This window comes from Macrosteles quadrilineatus, unplaced genomic scaffold (genome assembly GCF_028750875.1).
Source record: "Macrosteles quadrilineatus isolate MER2022 unplaced genomic scaffold, UCM_ALF_1.0 Scaffold_6__1_contigs__length_79288215, whole genome shotgun sequence".
NCBI classification, from domain to species: Eukaryota; Metazoa; Arthropoda; class Insecta; order Hemiptera; family Cicadellidae; genus Macrosteles; species Macrosteles quadrilineatus.
Window position 1 is genome coordinate 37,776,742 of NW_026542599.1, and position 19,326 is coordinate 37,796,067.

The following is a 19,326-nucleotide window of genomic DNA, read 5'->3' on the forward strand; positions in this document are numbered from 1 at the left end:
TAGTTTACACAAATTTAAAATGTGTGTACTACCATGAAATATCGGCAGAGGATGTTGAGTCAAGAAGCCTTAATAAAATCAGTAGGTAGGCCTACTCATGTTAGTGGGAAAACAAAACTAGCAGAAAGTAGAAAAATCCAGCTTAGACATACTTACTGACAAAATATGCACAATCTTCAGAAGCTGGTCCTTAAGAATCCTTTGGATTTCTGAGTCCAGATCAATTGCGTCTAACTGAAACCATTAAATGGGTATTAAGCCATGAAAATAGTGCTTTTCATAACACTCGGCAGATATTAGGGGAGATTGGGGCACATTTGAGCGGTTTAAATTTGCCGTCATTTTTATACTCGCAGGCCATTGAACCATAAAATGTAGCCCTCCAATAGGACAACAGGTTGCATTCATCTCCCTCCATTTCAGATCAGTTCTTAGTTTGTTGTTGGGAAAAGAAGTTTTAGAGCGCCACAAGAACACTTTTTTAGCAGTAGGGATTTTTAGATTTTCCATAGAAAAACTACATTACAGATAAGTTTGATCCATTTACCTTATGGCTTGTACATATTTAGATACAATTATGCACTTCACATTGATAAATTACAATTCAAGAAAACATAATTTAACTTTTTGCAAAATGGGGCCTAGATTTGAACAGTGTCTGAGGGGTACATTTGAACACCATGTTTTCCTCTGGTAAGTATGTTGTTCAAATGTGCCCCAACTGATTATATTTGTTTCCTATACAAGACAGTAATGAATAATAATAATTTAAGACTATAAGCTTCCTCAACCAACAATGATATCCACCTACCGTCCGCTATGCACAAAATGCTAACGGATATATCCGCCTATAGTCTGCTATGCACAAAATGCTAGCGGATATATTTTCCTATAGTCCACTATGCACAACATGCTAGCGGATATATCCGCCAATAAAGTCCTGTAAGGGTTAATTATCTTTGTTCACTAATGCACATTTTGCCACTTGTGATACAGTACAGTACTTTGAGTTCCCCAGAGGCCAAAAACACCATCCGTTTAAATTTATATATATATAAGTGTCCCTTAGCACGACAACTCAAGCAAAAATGATCTGATATTGATGAAATTTGGTTTAGATGTGTAAACTTACATTTATTCAAACGAGTTTGCGAACCAGCATGAACGGACCATGGGAACGGTTTTATGGGGTAAAAATGGGTTTTTCTCTAAAAACATAAAATTTTGCAATTTATTTTCAAACTATTTTGTAGAGCTGAAAAAAATAAATAATTTAGTATATTGATGCGCTGTTGTATGTCTAACGGTTACAGAGAAAATTTAAAAAAAGTGTTAATTTAAAATTCCTATGTTATTCTTATGGAGAAAATGAAAACTGTTGTAGTTTACTTATTTATGGATATATTTAGTACTTTTAGCGAATTTCCCATATAGGGAATAAGCTATTACCGTAGTACTCATGGTAAGACCTGGACGTGGGACCGATTTTTTTTTTCGTTTTGTGGTCCCTAGAGGCCAAAAACACCATCCGTTCTAATTCATATATATATATATATATTTATATATTTATATATATATATATGTGTGTGTCCGTTAGCACGATAACTCGAGCAAAAATGATCCGATTTTGATGAAATTTGGTACAAACGTGTAAACCTACATTTTACAAAAAAACAGTTTTACCCTCCCTGATGCAGCAAACCTAAGTACTTGTTAAAACTAATTCTATTTAAATCGGGAATAAATGTTATATTTTTAAGTAGACATTTCAGTGTAAATCCAATCAGTCAAATGGAAATTCGCTTAGTCTGCAGGTTTGCTGCGGCGGGGGTATTTACCTTCCCCGTAGCAGCAAACCTAAGCACTCATTAAATCTTATGTTATTTAAATTTGGAATAAATATCTTATTATGTCTTATTTATGGAAATATTTAAGTATAAATGTAATCTAACAAGTTGAAATTCGATTAGTCTGCAGGTTTGCTGCGGCAGGCGTTTTTAGTTGATGTTTCTTTATCTACAAAATCACTAGACTCTTCAGTTTTAATTTGAGGAATAAAATTCAGTGATTTCCAAAATAAAAAAAATAAAAAAACATGAACTCAATCAATTATCAATTATTTAAGATGGGGACGCCACTATGTGCGTATTTTAACCCAAATATGAGTGAAGGATGAGTGTAGGATGAGTGGCGCGATCTTGTAGTCTTGTTAGTGACTAAGGTCGACATGTTCCTTAGACACAGCTGTTAATTAATAGCCCATACAGCTAATGGCAACTAAGGGACCTACAGTTTGTGGAATCCGAACCACATTTTTTCCTCGTAATTAACAAATTGGTCTAATTATTAGGATAGTACTGTGGATAGTCGTAGTACTCACTAGTGCGGACGTTAATCCACACCAGGTAGCATCGCATCTATAGTGCATCCCTATAATTATCCACAATTCGTAACCTCCTAGTAGCTGGATTACAGGACGACGCCACCCGTCCCAGTCTTTGGTGTTACTGAAAGTAACTCCTTTATCACGTAAAAAAAACATTGATCAAACATAGTCCTATATCTAAAGAACATTTTTTTGAGAATCTTAAAAAAATTAGGATAATAATTTATAAATAAAAAACTTTTTTAAACAAAACGTTTTTAAACGCCCTAAAAAGTAGAAAATAATTTACAAATAATTTATAAATATCTTGAGAGAGTATAAATACTTGTAGGATTTAAAACGAAAAACGTGGGGTGCATGCAATAGATAGTTTACAATTACCTTCACCTACTGAACTAATGTATTATTATCAATTAATTGCATGCACCCAACGTTTTTCGTTTTAAATCGTACAAGTATTACTCTCTCAACATATTTATAAATTATTTGTAAATTATCTTCTACTTTTTAGGGCGTTTAAAAACGTTTTGTTTAAAAAAGTTTTTTATTTATAAATTATTTTATACTTTTTAGTTTTAATAAAAGGCTGAGAAGTCTCCACAAATGAGTTGCTGGAATAAATCTCGTAGGCTGGTGGAGTGCTTGAGCTCCTCTTATAGGTGGCAACTGAAAAAAATCTCCAAAAAACATAACGTTGATGCCACCGAATGGTTCACTTTCCTCCTTTTTCATTTGTCGCAACCTAGAGTCAATCATGCACAACATTTTGTATGGGACCATGGAAATCTCATCGATGAACAGGAATTTGATATCCTTCCACTGACTTCGAAGGATCTTCAAATAGTTACCAGATTAGTATCAAATAGTAGTCTTGCCGATTTACAAACCTCCGATTCCTGTTGAAGCTTAACTAGTCTTTTTTTCTTTTCCTTCTCTAGGCGTCGCTTGCGTTGGGTGACTGTCTCCTTGACCATAATATGAGTTATCATGCAATATTCACAAATAATTGATATTATTACATGTTTACAGTTCGTTAATCCGAAAACTCACAATATATAATAATTTAACTATAGTTTGTTATGAAATTTCTCTGCAATGCATTCACTCGAAATATTTATTGTTTACTTTATAGAATACTAAATAAACAAAAATTGACATTATTTACAAACACCTTGATACCTGCAATCTGATTGTTTATCTTTATTTTGAAATGTTTGTTTGTATAAAGAATCTCTTGGGAGCACAACCTGTACCTCTTAACCTCTCTTCGAACTGTCAAATTTAAGTATTTACAGCTGACTTAAATTAGTTGATATATTTACATCCTTTCAAAATGTAAACATGAAAAATTTGGAAGCCCATGGGGCGTAGCCCAAGGGAAATATGAAAATTAAATTATATAATATTGCATTGTCATGCATTTGTGAGCTATGTTTCAAATTTCAAGTCTCTAGCTTATCGGGAACATCGTTTAGAATTGATATCAAAATTTGTAAGAAAGCGAGCTAATAAAAAAAGCCCATGGGGCGTAGCCCGAAAGGAAATATGAAAATTAAATGATATAATATTGCAATGTCATCCATTTGTGAGCTATGTTTCAAATTTCAAGTCTCTAGCTCATCGGGAAGTATCAAAATTTGCAAGAAATCAATTTAATAAAAACAAGCCCATGGGGCGTAGCCCAAGGGAAATATGAAAATTAAATTGTATAATATTTCATTGTCTTCCATTTGTGAGATACGTTTCAAGTTTCAAGTCCCTAGCTCATAGGGAAGTTAGTATAAAATCGGTTGCAAAATTTGTAGCGGACAAGAAAGCGACCTAATAAAAACGTTTTAAAATGAGGGACAGATTTTTTTTAAATCAGCATGATCTCAGCATCTCGTATAATTAACTTAGAATACAATGCCCAAATCGTCATAGTGCATTTTTGCAATCATGTTACCTACTTTATGTAAAGTTCAGACGTGTATACATAGAGGATGCGATATAAATTTGGATTGAACCCAACCCATGTATTGTAAGAAAAAACTCTTCCAAAAACATAATGACTGCTAATTTACTAACTGCTACTGCTGATAAGGAAAGAGATGCTAGTTTTCCCCATAATTTTAATAATTAATACCTTTAAATATGCATTTTGGATGATATCTTTATAGTTTATATATAGGCTATACAATATTTTCCCCCTTTTCTCTTCATAGTTATTTTATTTACCCAAATCAATCAAAAAAAATATCTATCACGAAACACTTAGGGTCTAAATTACTTACAGCCGTGACACGAGTACTTGGGTTTTCAGGCATGTTCTTTCTTTATGACAATTCTTGCAAAGTCATGTTTTAGCCTACCTAAAACAAATTAATTTCAGCAACTAGACCTATTTAAATCAATTTTTTATGCTCTAAATAAACAATCAACACACCAGATAGTTTTTGAATTCAAATTGTATTACATACAGGGGATGATACATGCAGGTTAGTTAGTTGTTTAGTTAACAAGACCTTTGACAGAATTGATCATGACATTCTGCTAATAAAGCTGATGTCCTGCAGGGCTCGGTACTTGGGCCCCTGCTTTTCAATAGGTATTAGATTACCTAGGTGAAAAACAACGTTAAAATCGGACCGTTTAAATCGGACATTGGTAATTACTAATTGCAGGTCTAATCGCTACATTTCTTCGGATATTCCTACTCCAAACAATCTATCATTGCCTCAAATTTGATCAATCTTGACTGCCTATCTTTTGATATTTTGAACAAAAAATTAGATTTCTACGGTGTAAAGATTAGTTACTAAATCTTTTCAAATCTTACTTGTCTGGACGTAAACAAAAGATCAAAGTAAATAATGTTAGCTCTAATTTTATTGATGTTAAGGCCGGTGTAACCCAAGGCTCCATGCGATATGAATTGTACGAGTAATGTTCCTATATTGTCAGTACTCTACGCCGATGACACAACCTTTTGCTCAGATAGTTGTTTCAACATGCTAATCAACTACTATCAAATGCCTTAGCCTCTTCCAAAAACTGGTTTGCATCCAATAATTTAGTCATAAATGAGCAAAAATCAGATTTAATTTATTTCTCTCTTAGAGAAGTTTCGACAACCTGTAATGCAAAAGTCACTGGTGGTTTCACTTTAGACAACCACCTCGTATAGGGGAGTCGGAGAAAGGTTGTCCGCTTGTCTGTGAGTCAAATTATATTTACAAATATATATGTAGGCCTATATATTTAGTACTAAACTAAGCAGTTTTTTACTTAATTCAATTTAATGTTGGCATTGACTATTAAATAGTCAAAGATGTTAGTCTATTTTTATACTAAAATGCTATGGGAAGGGAGGGAAACAGGTCCAAGATGTAGGAAGTGGTGAAGGAAGTAGTCAAGGCGAGCATTCCGGAGTGTGGGAACCCTTTGTGACGGATAGATTAATGTATCTCTGCAATTATACTTAATTTTAATTCGTTAATATTGATATCGAGAAAAAAAATCGGTAATTATATCGACCTCCGTAGGTCTACCTCACGCGAAATTAAATTTTTTTTTCAAAATGCTCGAAATTTCACGCTGATTTAAAAAATGATTGACTTTTTTTCGGAAACGTATTTCCGCAAAAATATTTTTTTGCTCAAAACCCATGTTGGGAGTACCTACTCAAATTGTGCGTAATTTCATACTGAATAAGAATATGTAGTTTTTATTACGATCGCTTATAAGTAAAACATCACCGGACAGGTTAACTAACCTAACATAACCTAACTTAGGTTTAGATTAGGTTAGGATAGGTTAGTTTAGGTTAGGTTAGGTTGGTTTAGGTTAGGTTAGGTTGGTTTAGGTTAGGTTGAGTTTCGTTAGGTTAGGTTAGCTTACTTACAATACTCATGTTATCTTTAACTCTCATATTGTCAATCTATTGAAAAAAACAACAATCATTTTTTAAATCAGCGTGAAATTTCAACCATTTTGCAACAAAAATTTTAATTTCGCGTGAGGTCCGGAGGTTGATATAATTACCAAAAGATCATCGATAATAATGAATGTCCCCTTTAACAAGAAAGTACCGTTAAGTTAAATGTATTATGATATTGATGATGTGGTTGCATACTTAACGACCTAACGTAGTTCTAAGGAACGAAACTAGTTGTCATACCAACAACTATGGGTCGATAAGATAATAATATTATTTTATCTAGGCCTATAACATTTTACGGCTGCACTTTACTTGACGTCCTACACTCATTCGAATGAAAATATCGATCGATATATCGATTAATCGATTGCTTCATTCGATATATCGTTTGGTTAGTTAGGTAAGGTTAACCTAACCTAACTAACCAAACGATATATCGAATGAAACAATCGAATGAAAATATCGAATCGAAAAAACAATCGAATGAGTGTAGGGCGTCAAGTAAAGTGCAGCCCATTTTACAACAGAGGGTCACAATGAATAATATAATAATAATGAAAGAAAGAGGATATGAATTTAGAACGAATATTCCATCCTTATATCGAAGGTTCTCTGCGGAAATGTAAGTCACTCATCCAATAACTAAAGTTAGTTTTAAGTTATCATTGACTAAGTTATTGGATACTGTTGTATCAATAGTCAAAGGTTTTGTTTTATGCTTTAGGCTATTTATATACAGATATGATTATTTTTAATTTGTTTGCTAAACATCATTAAGTTACTTTATGGTTGTAAAAATAATTTAGGCCCTACTTCATTCCATTACTCACCCAACTAAGTTTGTTTTTTTACTAGGCCTATCTTTATCTTCCCTCCATTATACTGTATTATTAATTTGAGTGTGTTAACCACATTGAACAGAAGTCAAAATCATTTGAACGCACATATAAGTTATATCCACACACACTTAACCTAACTAATTTAAATTTATCACCTCATTCAACTGCAACTCATCTCTCCATTCCATCCAACAAATTCCAAGTAAATTTCACCATACCATCTCAAAAATTGTATGAATAATGCCAAATCAATGAAAATAATTACTACTCTATCATCGGCAGTACGGCAGTGTTATTATTTACCATTTCCCTAATAATTCAAAATAAACAGGCAATGCTGTCAGTGTTGGCTTGGCGTTTAGGGACTAGGGAGCAGTGTTGCCACCACGTTGTTGCGATTTTACCCTAAAGGCGGGCTAAAATTACCCTAAATTACCCTAAATCTACTTTGAGTTACCCTAAAAATTACCCTAAATGTTAATATTTGCGTTTAATGCTATAAAACATTGTTAAAATCATATAAATCCTACATAAGATGGTTAATTATACTAAATGAAGTTCCAATATCAATCAATTTACGTAAAATTATACTCGATTCTAAAAAACCACCCGAAAGAAGAACACAAAATGTTGATATTGAATTGATCAGCTCTATATCGACTATCGTATAACGAAAAATATCGAATCAAGAACTATCGAATTTTTTTACTGTATCGACCCATTACTACTGTTTTTGGACAATCATATCTTTAAAATACAGTACGGTACCACCAAAGCTTTAATCTATACATAGTAGTAATTTCTTGACACATTTTGTAAAATAATCCAGTTTAATTCAATTCAGCCACATAATTAAATATCAAACCCAGTAATGAATAATATTTCATATTTTATTCGGCCTATAACGTGTTATAGAATCGAATACATTCTAAAACAGATAATTTCCAACTATTGATAAGATCGATTAGGATAACTTATTATGAAAAAATCATCATAGCAAACGATTTCAACCAATTTGAATCGAATATGATAGCCATAGTATGTAATGAACGTTTTTTGCCAAATTTTGAAGTTTTTTTCATTTTTTTAGTAAAATTTCCATTATTATACTAACTTTTAGTTTTACCCTAAAATTGCCCTAAATCTACCATTACCCTAAACTTTACCCTAAGACCAGTAAATTACCCTAAAAAAGGGTAATTACCCTAAAAGTGGCAACACTGCTAGGGAGACAGAGGCAGAGGCAGCAGCAGGCAGACGACACAACAGCTCGGCGACGACAACTACCGAGAACTACCGAATACCCGAGTAACGACATCGACATCGCTGTCACAGTTAAGTTCCTGGTTTTATCTATGGTTCCTGCAAGGCTCAAGGGACGTTCTGTGCGTGACGTCGAGTCCTTGGAGGCTAGTGGTGGTCATCTTGGATAATTTCAAACAGCCGCTGAAGGGGTATTTAGTGTCCAAAAATATTTTTTTCAAATACCAAAGTGATCATAATTTAAATATCTAGTATACTGTGGGATTAGAAATGTTCTTTGTAGTTTTGAATTGTTCTCCAAGGCAGGGTCGGATTTAGCATTTTTGCGCCCCTAGGCCCTAAACAATTTTCCGCCCCCTAGTCTGGTCACAGTTACTTTCCTTCAAACCTTTATTAAAAACTATATCACGCCCATAGGCTTAAGTTAATTGCTTGAATACCACTCTTCGTCGGAATCGTTGCATTGCAAGTTTTTTTTTAGAAGACCCTTGCAAATTCCTTTGACCATCCAAGGGAGTCCATGGAAGCTCCAAAACAGAAATCAAATCTTTCCTGACAAAAAATGGTTTTTATGATGTGGAAGATTTTCTAAATTTCACAAAACAGAGCCCTTTGGCCTAGAATGCTATTTTCTTATAAGCTATTTTTTTATATTATTATTATACCTAACCTGTTGACCTTAAGTATGCTAGCGACCATCTTGGATTTGCCCGCCATAAGAGCAATGTTAATTAGGTTAATTTCAAACAGCCGCTGAGGAGTTATATTTACCATCTCAAAATATTTTTCCAAACGCCAGTGTGATTGTAATTTAAATAACTAGTACTGTGAGATTATAAATTTTATTTGTAGTTTTTTTAATTGCTTAACGAGTTAGAACGTCAAAATACGGTACGGTGAAATATATACAATGAATTGTCAAATAAAAATAACTATATTTTGGAAGAGCTCTATTTGTAAGCTAGATAACCTCTCCATCTCCACTTTTAGGGTAGGTAACAAGATGCTTCATACCAACTCATAGTTTCATACCATACTAAATATTTTGTAACTTTTGGCCTTATTCGTAATAGCTATTTACATTACAAGTGTAGTAAGAGCGTTTTTACATCACGCAGGTGAATGTTGTGCGAAAGCGAGTTGCATAATTCACCTAAGTGATGTAAACACGCTCTTGCGTAACGTGTAACGTACAAGATTCCCTATCCCAAGCGTGATGTAAACAATTTCTTTACTTCTCGAGTGATGTAAAGTTGACAAAAACTCACTCGGTGAGGTAATGAAACATGTGAACTAAAATAGGTTTACTTACGTTGTCGATCCTATTGTAGTATCATGCGACTAGTTTCAAAACCTTTCATTTTCAACCCCTTGTCGTCTCACATAAAATTATTTAATATATATATATATATATATATTAATATATTTAATATTTATTTATATTATTGAAGAACACGGATTCAATGATTTAACATAAAATAATGCACGGCCGGCCATAACTCGCACGTCGGGCACGACTCAACTACCCGAAGTCTGTGTGGTCGTGGTGACATTGACCTTGGAGGGGGTGAAACATCTGATTATAACGTGCCTTTGTTAATATCCCCAATCCTGTAAAATACTATATTACGGCAAACATTTAATATTTATTTATATGGAAATCTAAATTTGTACCATAATTTAGTATTTGGCAGGATTGAGGACATTGATAACAAAGGCGCTCATAATCAGCTGTTTCAGTTTCACCGTTTCACCCTCCAAGGTCAATGTCACCAGACAAACGTTGGGTAGTTGAGTCGTGTCGTCGTGGTGTGTGCTATGCCCAGTCGCAAATTAATTGATGGTTATTCAATTTATGCGTGCTCTTCGACCTTCGTGTATCCTAAATGTAAAATGTTTTTGTATTGACAACAACATTGTGTTCAAGTAATTGTATGTGTGTAGTAACACCCGACAAGGGCCTGAAAGTAAACAACTTTAGAAAATATTCGGCCGAGACTACAATAGGATTTACGTAGACCTAACCCAATTTATTCGTCATACATAAATTCTGGAGGCAATGCTTTATAAAAATTATGTAATAATATTTTTCTCTTTTAAAACCAATTACTGTAACGTAACGTTAACAATTAACTCTTTTGAAATTGTTATTTGAGCAGAATTATTTGATTGATATTTCTTTTGTACTATAACAAAACAATGTTAACTGTGAAATTATACTCTAGAAATATAATATAAATATACATTTTACATATTATAGACTGTGTTTGAATTTTCAATACCTATATAATAGTTTAAGAATAATACGAAAAGCTTATTTTTTCGCATTTGAAGTGCCTAATTTATAGGGGGGGGGGCATATGCCAATTTGGGGGGGGTCATATGCCAATTTGGGGGGGGGGTGCGTCATGAGGACTGGGGGGGATGGGCACCCCTGATGAAACCCATTTAAATAACATTGAGTGCTTAACTTAAAAAAATATACCTCTATGGAGCCAACGGCGTTCAACGCTAGAAATCAGCTGTGCGCTTGAATTTAATTGTTATGTTTTGAAGAATTTCCTAACCTAGCTTTTGTTTGTAAATGAACGTCACTGTTAGAAGATGAGTGAAATGGATAATAAAAAATATTGTTCGTAACCTCCTGTATATTGTCGGGTCAGGTAAAATCTTGTACGTTACACGTTACGCAAGAGCGTGTTTACATCACTTAGGTAAATTATGCAACTCGCTTCCGCTCGTTGCACAACATTCACCTGCGTGATGTAAAAACGCTCTTACTACACTTGTAAGGTAAATAGCTATAAGTTATCCGCTCAATGTTATTTAAATGGGTTTCATTACCCCACCAAGTGAGTTTTTTCAACCTTACATCACTCGTGAAGTGAGGAAGTTGAATACATCACGCTTAGGATAGGGAAGTTTAACATGGCGGGTTAGGTAAAAGATTTTATTGACTTCGCTTAAAATGTACAGATCTAGATTTTTAATTCATATTGTTTCGGTTTTCAGTTTTGTATGTTTTATTTTCAATACGGTAGTTTAATAAATTTATGTTCATAAATTTAAATTTAAATCAATAAAGTACAAATTAATGAGCTGGTGTCACATGTCTGCCATGTTATCCTATGGGACGTATGTCAAAAAACATACATACAGGTTCCTCTCCTCCGTAGTCTTGAAGACCAGGGAATTGTCAATTCTTGAGGTTGACAAACAACACCACTTGCGACGTTGCCAATTCTACCAGGACGCGGCCTGTAGTTAAAGGTGGCCGTGGGTAATCCCGCACTCAACTTCGTTGTGAAACCACTAACCAGTACCACTAAAATGGACAAGGAATGGAACTGGAAAGTGTGAACGTCATGAAATTGTGACGCCTAGGCTACGTCACGGAGCGTCCCTTGATGCCTCAAATTCAATTTTATAATTTGTTGTATTATAAAATTACTATCATAACCTAACCGAACTAACCAAACTTGCTGATAATTAAATAATATAAAAAAGTTTATTAATAGAAAAAATAACTCTGTTCATTAAATAAAAATAGAAATTGCTCAATTAAAATTTGATAATGACTTAATAATAAAATTAAACTATCTTAACCGAACCAAACCAACCAAACTTGCTGATAATGAAAAAAATCAGTCAAAAAGTTAGTGCCAGCAGCGAGATTCAAACCCGGAACTCTCAGCAAACCAGCCTGGCACGCTAAAGCACGGGTCACACTAGGCTGAACGCCAGCCGCTGGTGGTCAGCTGCTGGCACCAGCATCACCGGTTCACCAATCCAGGCTGAGTCAGCTCAGTGTCAGCTGCGAATTTTGTGGTCACATTAAGCTGACAGTCGCGGCTTCTTTCAATTCGCCGCTGATGCCAGCCTAGTGTGACCCGTGCTTAACCACTAGACCATCCACCGAGGCCGTTGGCTACAACTGTATTGTTACGGTAATGGTGTTCCCTCAGCTAATGAGAAGCCCACTCACAGCTGTCATCGTAAGCTCATCTATACCTCCCCTGAGTATATACCTCGTCGTAGTCGTAGCCGTAGCTCAACTCGTAACGTGACGTACGTCGTCACGTCACTCGTCCGAGTCGTCCGTCAGTTCAGTCCGTCGTCTCGTCCTCGTCACTCTTCCTTCTAAGTTTCTAACTAAAGAAAGGGAGGGACGGGAGGGGGAGAATGGAGATTGAGGTTAAGCAGTCTTAAATCGAATTTTTATAGTTCTAAGTTGAAACCTAGCTTATTCATAGTAATGGTTTGAGTTACAACTCGTGTTTCGTTGAGAAATCTTTGTTTCACTGCATAACGATGATTTCATTTAGTTATAAATTTAAAGCATAGGCCTAGTGAATACTCAACATGTCGCCAGTCAGGGATAGAGAATTCAAATTTAAGGCTTACAAATTAACCAGTAAATACAGAATGAACGATCGAAGTGGAAGTAGAGACAAGGATTCCAATGTGTGGCCTAAACCTAGGAGTGGGCACAGAATAGTTTGTGACAATGTGAATGTTTATTCATTTGGTGGCTATAACCCATCATTGTCCGCATGTGATGAAAGTGACCTACTCAGTGATAATGTTTGGTCAGATAGTAAGCCTTTATTTAAAGAATTGTGGAAATACAATATAGCCACAGGCATTTGGACGAAGATGGATGTTGAGCTTATACCGGACATTTTAGCTTCAAACGCTGTCCTTTTGAGTGGAAATATTTTGATGGTTTACGGTGGAACTGGAGTACCCTTTGGTGCCAATTGCAGTAATGACCTATTCATTTGCGATCTTTCAAAAAGCAATGACCTTAAATTTGAAGTAATTGTTGCTCTAGGAAACAGTCCTCAGCCGCAATATGGTCAAGCGATTCTGTTAATTGATGACTACTTGTATACCATTGGTGGGACCACTGGCTTTCAATACTCTTGTGACATTCATCGCCTAAGCTTAAAGGATGCAATGTGGGAAGCTGTGTATACTTGTAAGGGAAGTGATATTGAACCAACGGGAAGATATAGACATGAGGTAGCATACTTTGAACAAAGGATATATTTACTTGGCGGTGGAACAGCTCATGAAGCTTTTGATTTTCAGGTAAGTTAGGGCCTGACTTAACTAGGCTATTTTAGGCTAAGTTAGGCTAGGGATGTTGCGATACTAGCGATACCAGTATGTATCGATACTTTTATTGCGATACTGCTGGTATTGTATTGGTAACGGTTGTTCCGATATTTACTTGGTATCGATACCAAGAGGCCAGTAGCCTATCGTATCGGAAGGTGGTAGGCTAATTTCTGAAAAATCTGAGTAAAATGGCCACGCTCGCATCTTCTGAGTGGTTGTTTTCCAAGGCTGGAGCAACAGTGACCCAAAAAAGAAACAGATTTCCACCCAAATATTTAGTTTTTTGTCTAGCTTGTTTGATAGCCTATATGGTTGTAGTAAATTATGAATTAAATTCACTAATGCATTCATAGAACTGATTTACATATGTTAACTTATTAATAGGCTATAAGTAAAACTTGAGGGTTTGGTTGCAAAGAGTTATTTTTATTACAACTCAATGTTAGGTAGCAACGTTGTGTTAAGCAAATAAAATGAAACCATTGACTAACTAGGCTATATACCTAACATCAAATCAAATATACTAATAAAGATGGCACTTAAAATTATTTAACTAGGCCTAGATCTTTTTTTTTTTATTTTGGATGTAAACACAAGTGTGTGTATGCGTTGGTAATGTAAGAAAATTGAAAAAGATTTAAAAATGATACCGGTATTAACCCTAGCCCAGTGGCCTACAAGCGTAAAACGCTAGATTTTTCGACCATTTTGTAGTAAATCACAAATAATGATGCATTGTCGCTTGTCCACTACAGTAGACTCCCTCTTATCCACACACCTTTTAACCGGAATATTTTTATCAGCACATTGGTTTAACCGGACTAGATCGGCAGGAAGTGGACTGTACTGAAACGACTGTTCTCGTGGGAAAGATTTGAGACCAGTGATCACGTGTCTAAATACAATGCTCTCATAGGCTAAATTTAAGTCGAATTTCACAGTAAACAGTCCGTTTTAACGAGTTTTGGGGACGTCGGTTTAAAACCGGAAAACCCGTTATCCGGACTGGCCTCGGTCCCGAGGAGTCCGGATAAGAGGGAGTCTACTGTATTCTGGTAGCTTTGTGCTCAGCTGTATGAAGTTGTCTGAAAAGTCACACATGACAAGGTACTCTTGAGCTTTTGACATTTTCTTCTTGGCCTTTGTTATTTGCCTAGCTGATTTTCCTATTGTTTCTTAATTACATCTATCAAAAGATATGAATGATTTTAAGTTACCGTATTTATTCAATTAACTTACTTTTCTTCAAATATGCTTCTATTAGGCTACATTGTAAATGCAATCTGTACCCGGACATGTTGAACATTCAAATTTAAACCAGCTAAAATGTTGCAACAAAACAACTCACTTAGGCTATCTGTTAACAGCCAACAGTATAGGCCTACATAGAACAACATAGTATAAGTAAAAGGTTGTTGTAAATGATTAATGAATAGATATATCTCTATTGTAAAGTCTCATATGAATTCATCAATATTTTTCTATTATCTAAGATACTTAAGACAACCCACTTGAGACAAATTAGTCATTAGGCCTATTATAATGGAAATCAAATCTGAATGTACCTATGTGTGTTTTAAAATGAATTTATTTGTATGAACCCATTATGATCCCACAAAATTCATACCATCATATAACTATACAAAGACTATTTGAGAATTTTTCAAAATGTTTGAAGTGACCAAAGATGTCCCCAAATTAATAACATAAATATCATCTGGCGGGAGTATTTTTAAAACTTGGTTTCCTGTTTTTTCAACTAACCTGCACAAATTTGCAATTTAAGCTTAATATGATACGCCATCTTAATTTTTCTAGACTGTTTTTGCATTCAACCTGACTACAAACACGTGGGAAAAGATGAACACGAGGCCTGACGACAAAGCGAGAGAAGTGTTTCCCTCCCGTCGCCGATGCCACAGTTGTGTTCAGCGAGACCACTTTGTTTTTATCATCGGCGGGTTCACAGGTCAGTTGATTCTCAAGGATATTTGGAGACTGGATCTGAAAAACTATCAGTGGGAGAAGCTTTCGAAAATGTCTCTAAACAGAGGAGTGTATTTCCATTCCTCTTGCCTAACTCCCAGCGGTAAAGTGATAACGTTTGGAGGAATCGTTCAGTCTGAGAACACCAGTAAAAGATCAGCTGACGTACACATGGCTTGGCTTTGCATACCGAAACTGAAAGAGATATGTTGGGAGGCAGTTATCTCGTACCATCGTGACTTGGACACTATGACAGAGGAACAACTTCATGCTCTGGGCCTGCCTCTGGAGTATATTAATAGGCTTGACTTAAAAAGGAAGATCAGAATGTAGGCTAATTAATTTTTAACAATGATTTTTCAGTTCAAATAGACTACTTGAGTTCAAAGTTTCATTGAAATATTATTCTGATTGTGATTTTTATTGGTTATAACTGTTAAAACCTGTTGAAACAAGTAAATTTAGTGATTAAAAATATCTACAAACCTGTCATTGAATACAGTTCTTTCACTAATTAGTAAGATAATGGATGCATTGTCAATAGGTAGGCTACTCTTCCAATACAGTAGACTCTCTTATCCAGGACCTCGGTTTAACTGGACTAAACTCGGCAGAAGTGACATCTTTTTAACCGTACAATTTTTATCAGAACACTGGTTTAACTGGACTGGATCGGTAGGAAGTGGGTGGTACTGAAACAACTTTTCTCGTGGTAGTGATTTGAGACCAGCGATCACGTGTGTACACAATGCTCTCCCAATATGATTGGGATAATTGGGTATAATATAATTTGGTTAGTTTTTGAGTTTCTGGTAAATTTGAGGAGACATCAATTTAACCGGAAAACCCGCTATCCGGATTGGCCTCGGTCCCGAGGCATCTGATAAAGGGAGTCTACTGTATATTTATGGCAGTCCTAACTACTCTTAAAATATATATTTTTTTCTGTATTTTCCCTTTTAATAATTGAATAATTGTTATTTCTAAAAAGTTTGTGTTAAATACTGTACAAATCGTGTGATTTTGCTAGATATATTTTATCTAAGTTATGTTTGTTGATATATTTTTGAATGTATTATAGTTGCTCATTAAATATAATTAATATATTTTATTGAAATTAGATGGAATGAATCTTTTATCCAAAAGTCTAAGGTAGCACTGCAACTTTAGAATTGATAAGGAATAATATTACGAATCGAGATGGGGACACTGACTAGGTTTGTAATTGAATACAAATATGAGTATAGAATGAGAAAACCTTGTGTCTTTGTTTTTCTACTGACTAGGTCAGTTGTTTCATTAGCCAGGATCATTTTGTCCAACCATCAGGTAGGCCAATAACTGGAACCGGCTTCAAACCATCAAACAGCTACTAACTTTTCTCATGATCTAACCGCCGACCTTTTGATTACTTTGTGAACACTATAACCACTATATTTCACCAACAACCCAGCTATATATTATATAGAATATAATATTTAGACTGTACCCAATTGTAACCCCTCTTGTTGCAATAAAATAAAATATAATAAGTAAAAGTACCTACCACCAAGTATTTGGTGCCTGTCTTGTTTAATGATGGTTACTAGTTCAATCTCATCCCTTTGTGTTTAGATGACAAGTTGTTAGCTGTTGATAAAAAACCGTCTTAAATTTTCTTGGACTGGCTCGGAACAATTGTATTTTTGAAGCTGCTCATTAGTTGTATAACCACTGAAAAGACATAACAATTAACAACAACATGTTGTGTAAAAGTAGTTTTGTCCTAATGCTGCTGGCCTATCAAGCGTTAGGGACACACGAGGGTATTTTATTTTGTCAAGCTGCTGTGCAAAAAACTGTGGATCAGTTAAATTTGGCTTTTTTGTCAAACTGTACTGGATATTTAATGTAATAATTTTTTGCATTATGTATAGGCCTACATATACAGGGTGTATACAAAGTCCCGCACAGGCTTAATATTTTCTAAACGACAACAGATAAATCAATAAGATCTGGTACATCAACACCACACTTAAAAATCTACTTTTTCAAGGAACTATGAATTTTTGTTTCATATCATGGGGGCAAGGAGTCAGAAGGAAATCTTAAATAGGAGCATATGCACATCAAATGAAAGGTCTTTTTAGTAGAATACAATGTCGCAAACCGCACTTCAAAAGGTTGATCCTGAGCAAAATGGCGGCCATTCAAAGATTTCTTGAATCCGCCATTTTGAATTTTTGAACGACTGCCATTTTTTACTCAGGCGTTCTTTTGAGCTTGAATTTACGACATTGTAATCTACTAGTGAAGACCTTTGTGCATATCGACCCATGCTTACGTTAACAATTTTCTTACGATTCCTAGGGCTGTGCCCCTGGGGAGTAAGCGTATAATAGCAATGCAAATTAAATTAATCTTTGAACAACTGTCATTATTGGCTCGGTTGTCCGTTTGAGTTCAAATTTGCGGCATTATATTCTGCTAGTAAAGACCTTTAATTTGATGTACATGCCAACCTATGCTTCTATTTAAGATTTCCTTCTGACTCCTTGCGGGACGTCCCCATGATATGACAGAAAATTGATAGTTCCTTGAAAAAGTAGATTTTTAGTTGTGGTGTTGATGTACCAAATCTTATTGATTTATCTGTTGTCGTTTAGAAAATATTAAGCCCGTGTGGGACTTTATATATACCCTGTATATATATATATATATATGCCTAGTTGAAGCTAGAGGAATTTTTTATTTTTTTCTGATCATTCTGAATACTTAAAATATTATATCTTGTTTTCGTAGTAAGAGATTTTAATAAATGAGAATATGAATATCTTTGGATGGTTTTAAAATGTGTATCATATAGAATTGTGTTAATAATATTCCCAATTTATGTTTTGTATAGTAGGGATAATCTTTATGATTTATTAAATAACTGTATAACAAGTGTGTATTTTCAGATGTATGATATTGTAAACAAAGTAGTTAACTAAAGACAGTGATATATTTTTAAACTAAGAGTGGTATTTGTTATTACTTTCAAGTGGACAGCCATGCTGTTTACTCTAAAAAAGTTAATAATTTATGTTATTTGTGTTTTATCAAAATATTGCACTCTAGGCCCTATGTATATTTTGTGCGATGAAAATGTAAAATATAACTGATAATCTGAATCACTGGGTATTTTTTCTCCTTTCTCAGATGATTTAACTTCAAAAAGAAATGAGCATAATTCAATCGTGATGAAAAGTACCATTCGTATAACTTTACCAAAAGCAATTTTCTTGCACTTGCTCCAATTATTCCTATTCTTGACTTTGCCTTGTGCGTGAAACAAATCTCACATGCTCAGCTTTGCCTCGATCTTGCAATGTGGCGTTCCTGTTCCACTTGTCAAGCTTTGCCTCACATATGAAACTTAATATACGATTCAATTAAAAATTACTCTTATGCGCTGTAATTAAGTTAAACAGCACAAAAATTACTACTGAAATATTTCCCATTAATTATCTTATGCTACTTTACTTTAAATGTTGCGCATGTCAGTTAAAGTTAATCATTTAGTTCCAACTGAATGATAAACTAAACACTCCAACAACAGCATTCATTGCTTGGATTGCTGGATAAAGGGGAAAGATTTAATAAACCAAATCCCATAAAAAGGGGCAAAATAAAAACAAAGTTTTTGTACTCGAGTTATCTATATGAGGGCTAAAATATGAATTTCAAGTGTTTACTTAAAATTCTTTAAAAAAATATATGATCTTGGCTTGTTCTTTTTTAAATTAAGAGTAAGACATTAAAAAGAATCCATTTCACATATTAGTAAT

At 34.6% G+C, this 19,326-nt stretch overlaps 2 protein-coding genes across 11 annotated transcripts in view; one reads left to right on the forward strand and one right to left on the reverse strand.

The window, feature by feature from the left end:
- Positions 1-19,326, reverse strand: part of LOC128996793 (peroxisome biogenesis factor 2) — a 68,240-nt gene that overhangs the window by 32,813 nt on the left and 16,101 nt on the right. For 4 of the 10 annotated variants that reach the window (XM_054422268.1, XM_054422267.1, XM_054422266.1 and 1 more), the window contains exons 1-3: positions 7,300-7,507; positions 4,660-4,737; positions 157-234 (exon numbers count right to left, since the gene is read on the reverse strand). In XM_054422268.1, the coding sequence (XP_054278243.1) occupies positions 157-234; positions 4,660-4,692 (111 nt within the window). In that variant the 5' untranslated portion in view covers positions 4,693-4,737; positions 7,300-7,507. Of the gene's footprint in view, positions 1-156; positions 235-4,659; positions 4,738-7,135; positions 7,279-7,299; positions 7,508-19,326 lie in introns of those variants that run through there. The other 6 variants (XM_054422262.1, XM_054422261.1, XM_054422264.1 and 3 more) reach the window with 5 other exon arrangements.
- LOC128996792 (kelch domain-containing protein 10-like) lies at positions 12,583-18,651 on the forward strand. The gene is made up of 2 exons (XM_054422258.1): positions 12,583-13,501; positions 15,350-18,651. Exons 1-2 carry the CDS (start codon positions 12,770-12,772, stop codon positions 15,848-15,850), a joined length of 1,233 nt encoding a protein of 410 aa, XP_054278233.1. The 5' UTR covers positions 12,583-12,769; the 3' UTR covers positions 15,851-18,651.

What these genes read in the sequence shown, in the direction of transcription:
- LOC128996792 (XM_054422258.1), top strand. Translation starts at nt 12,770, where the DNA reads ATGTCGCCAGTCAGGGATAGAGAATTCAAATTTAAGGCTTACAAATTA. An exon ending in ATGAAGCTTTTGATTTTCAG is followed by an intron (nt 13,502 to 15,349) that starts GTAAGTTAGGGC and finishes TAATTTTTCTAG; the next exon opens with ACTGTTTTTGCATTCAACCT.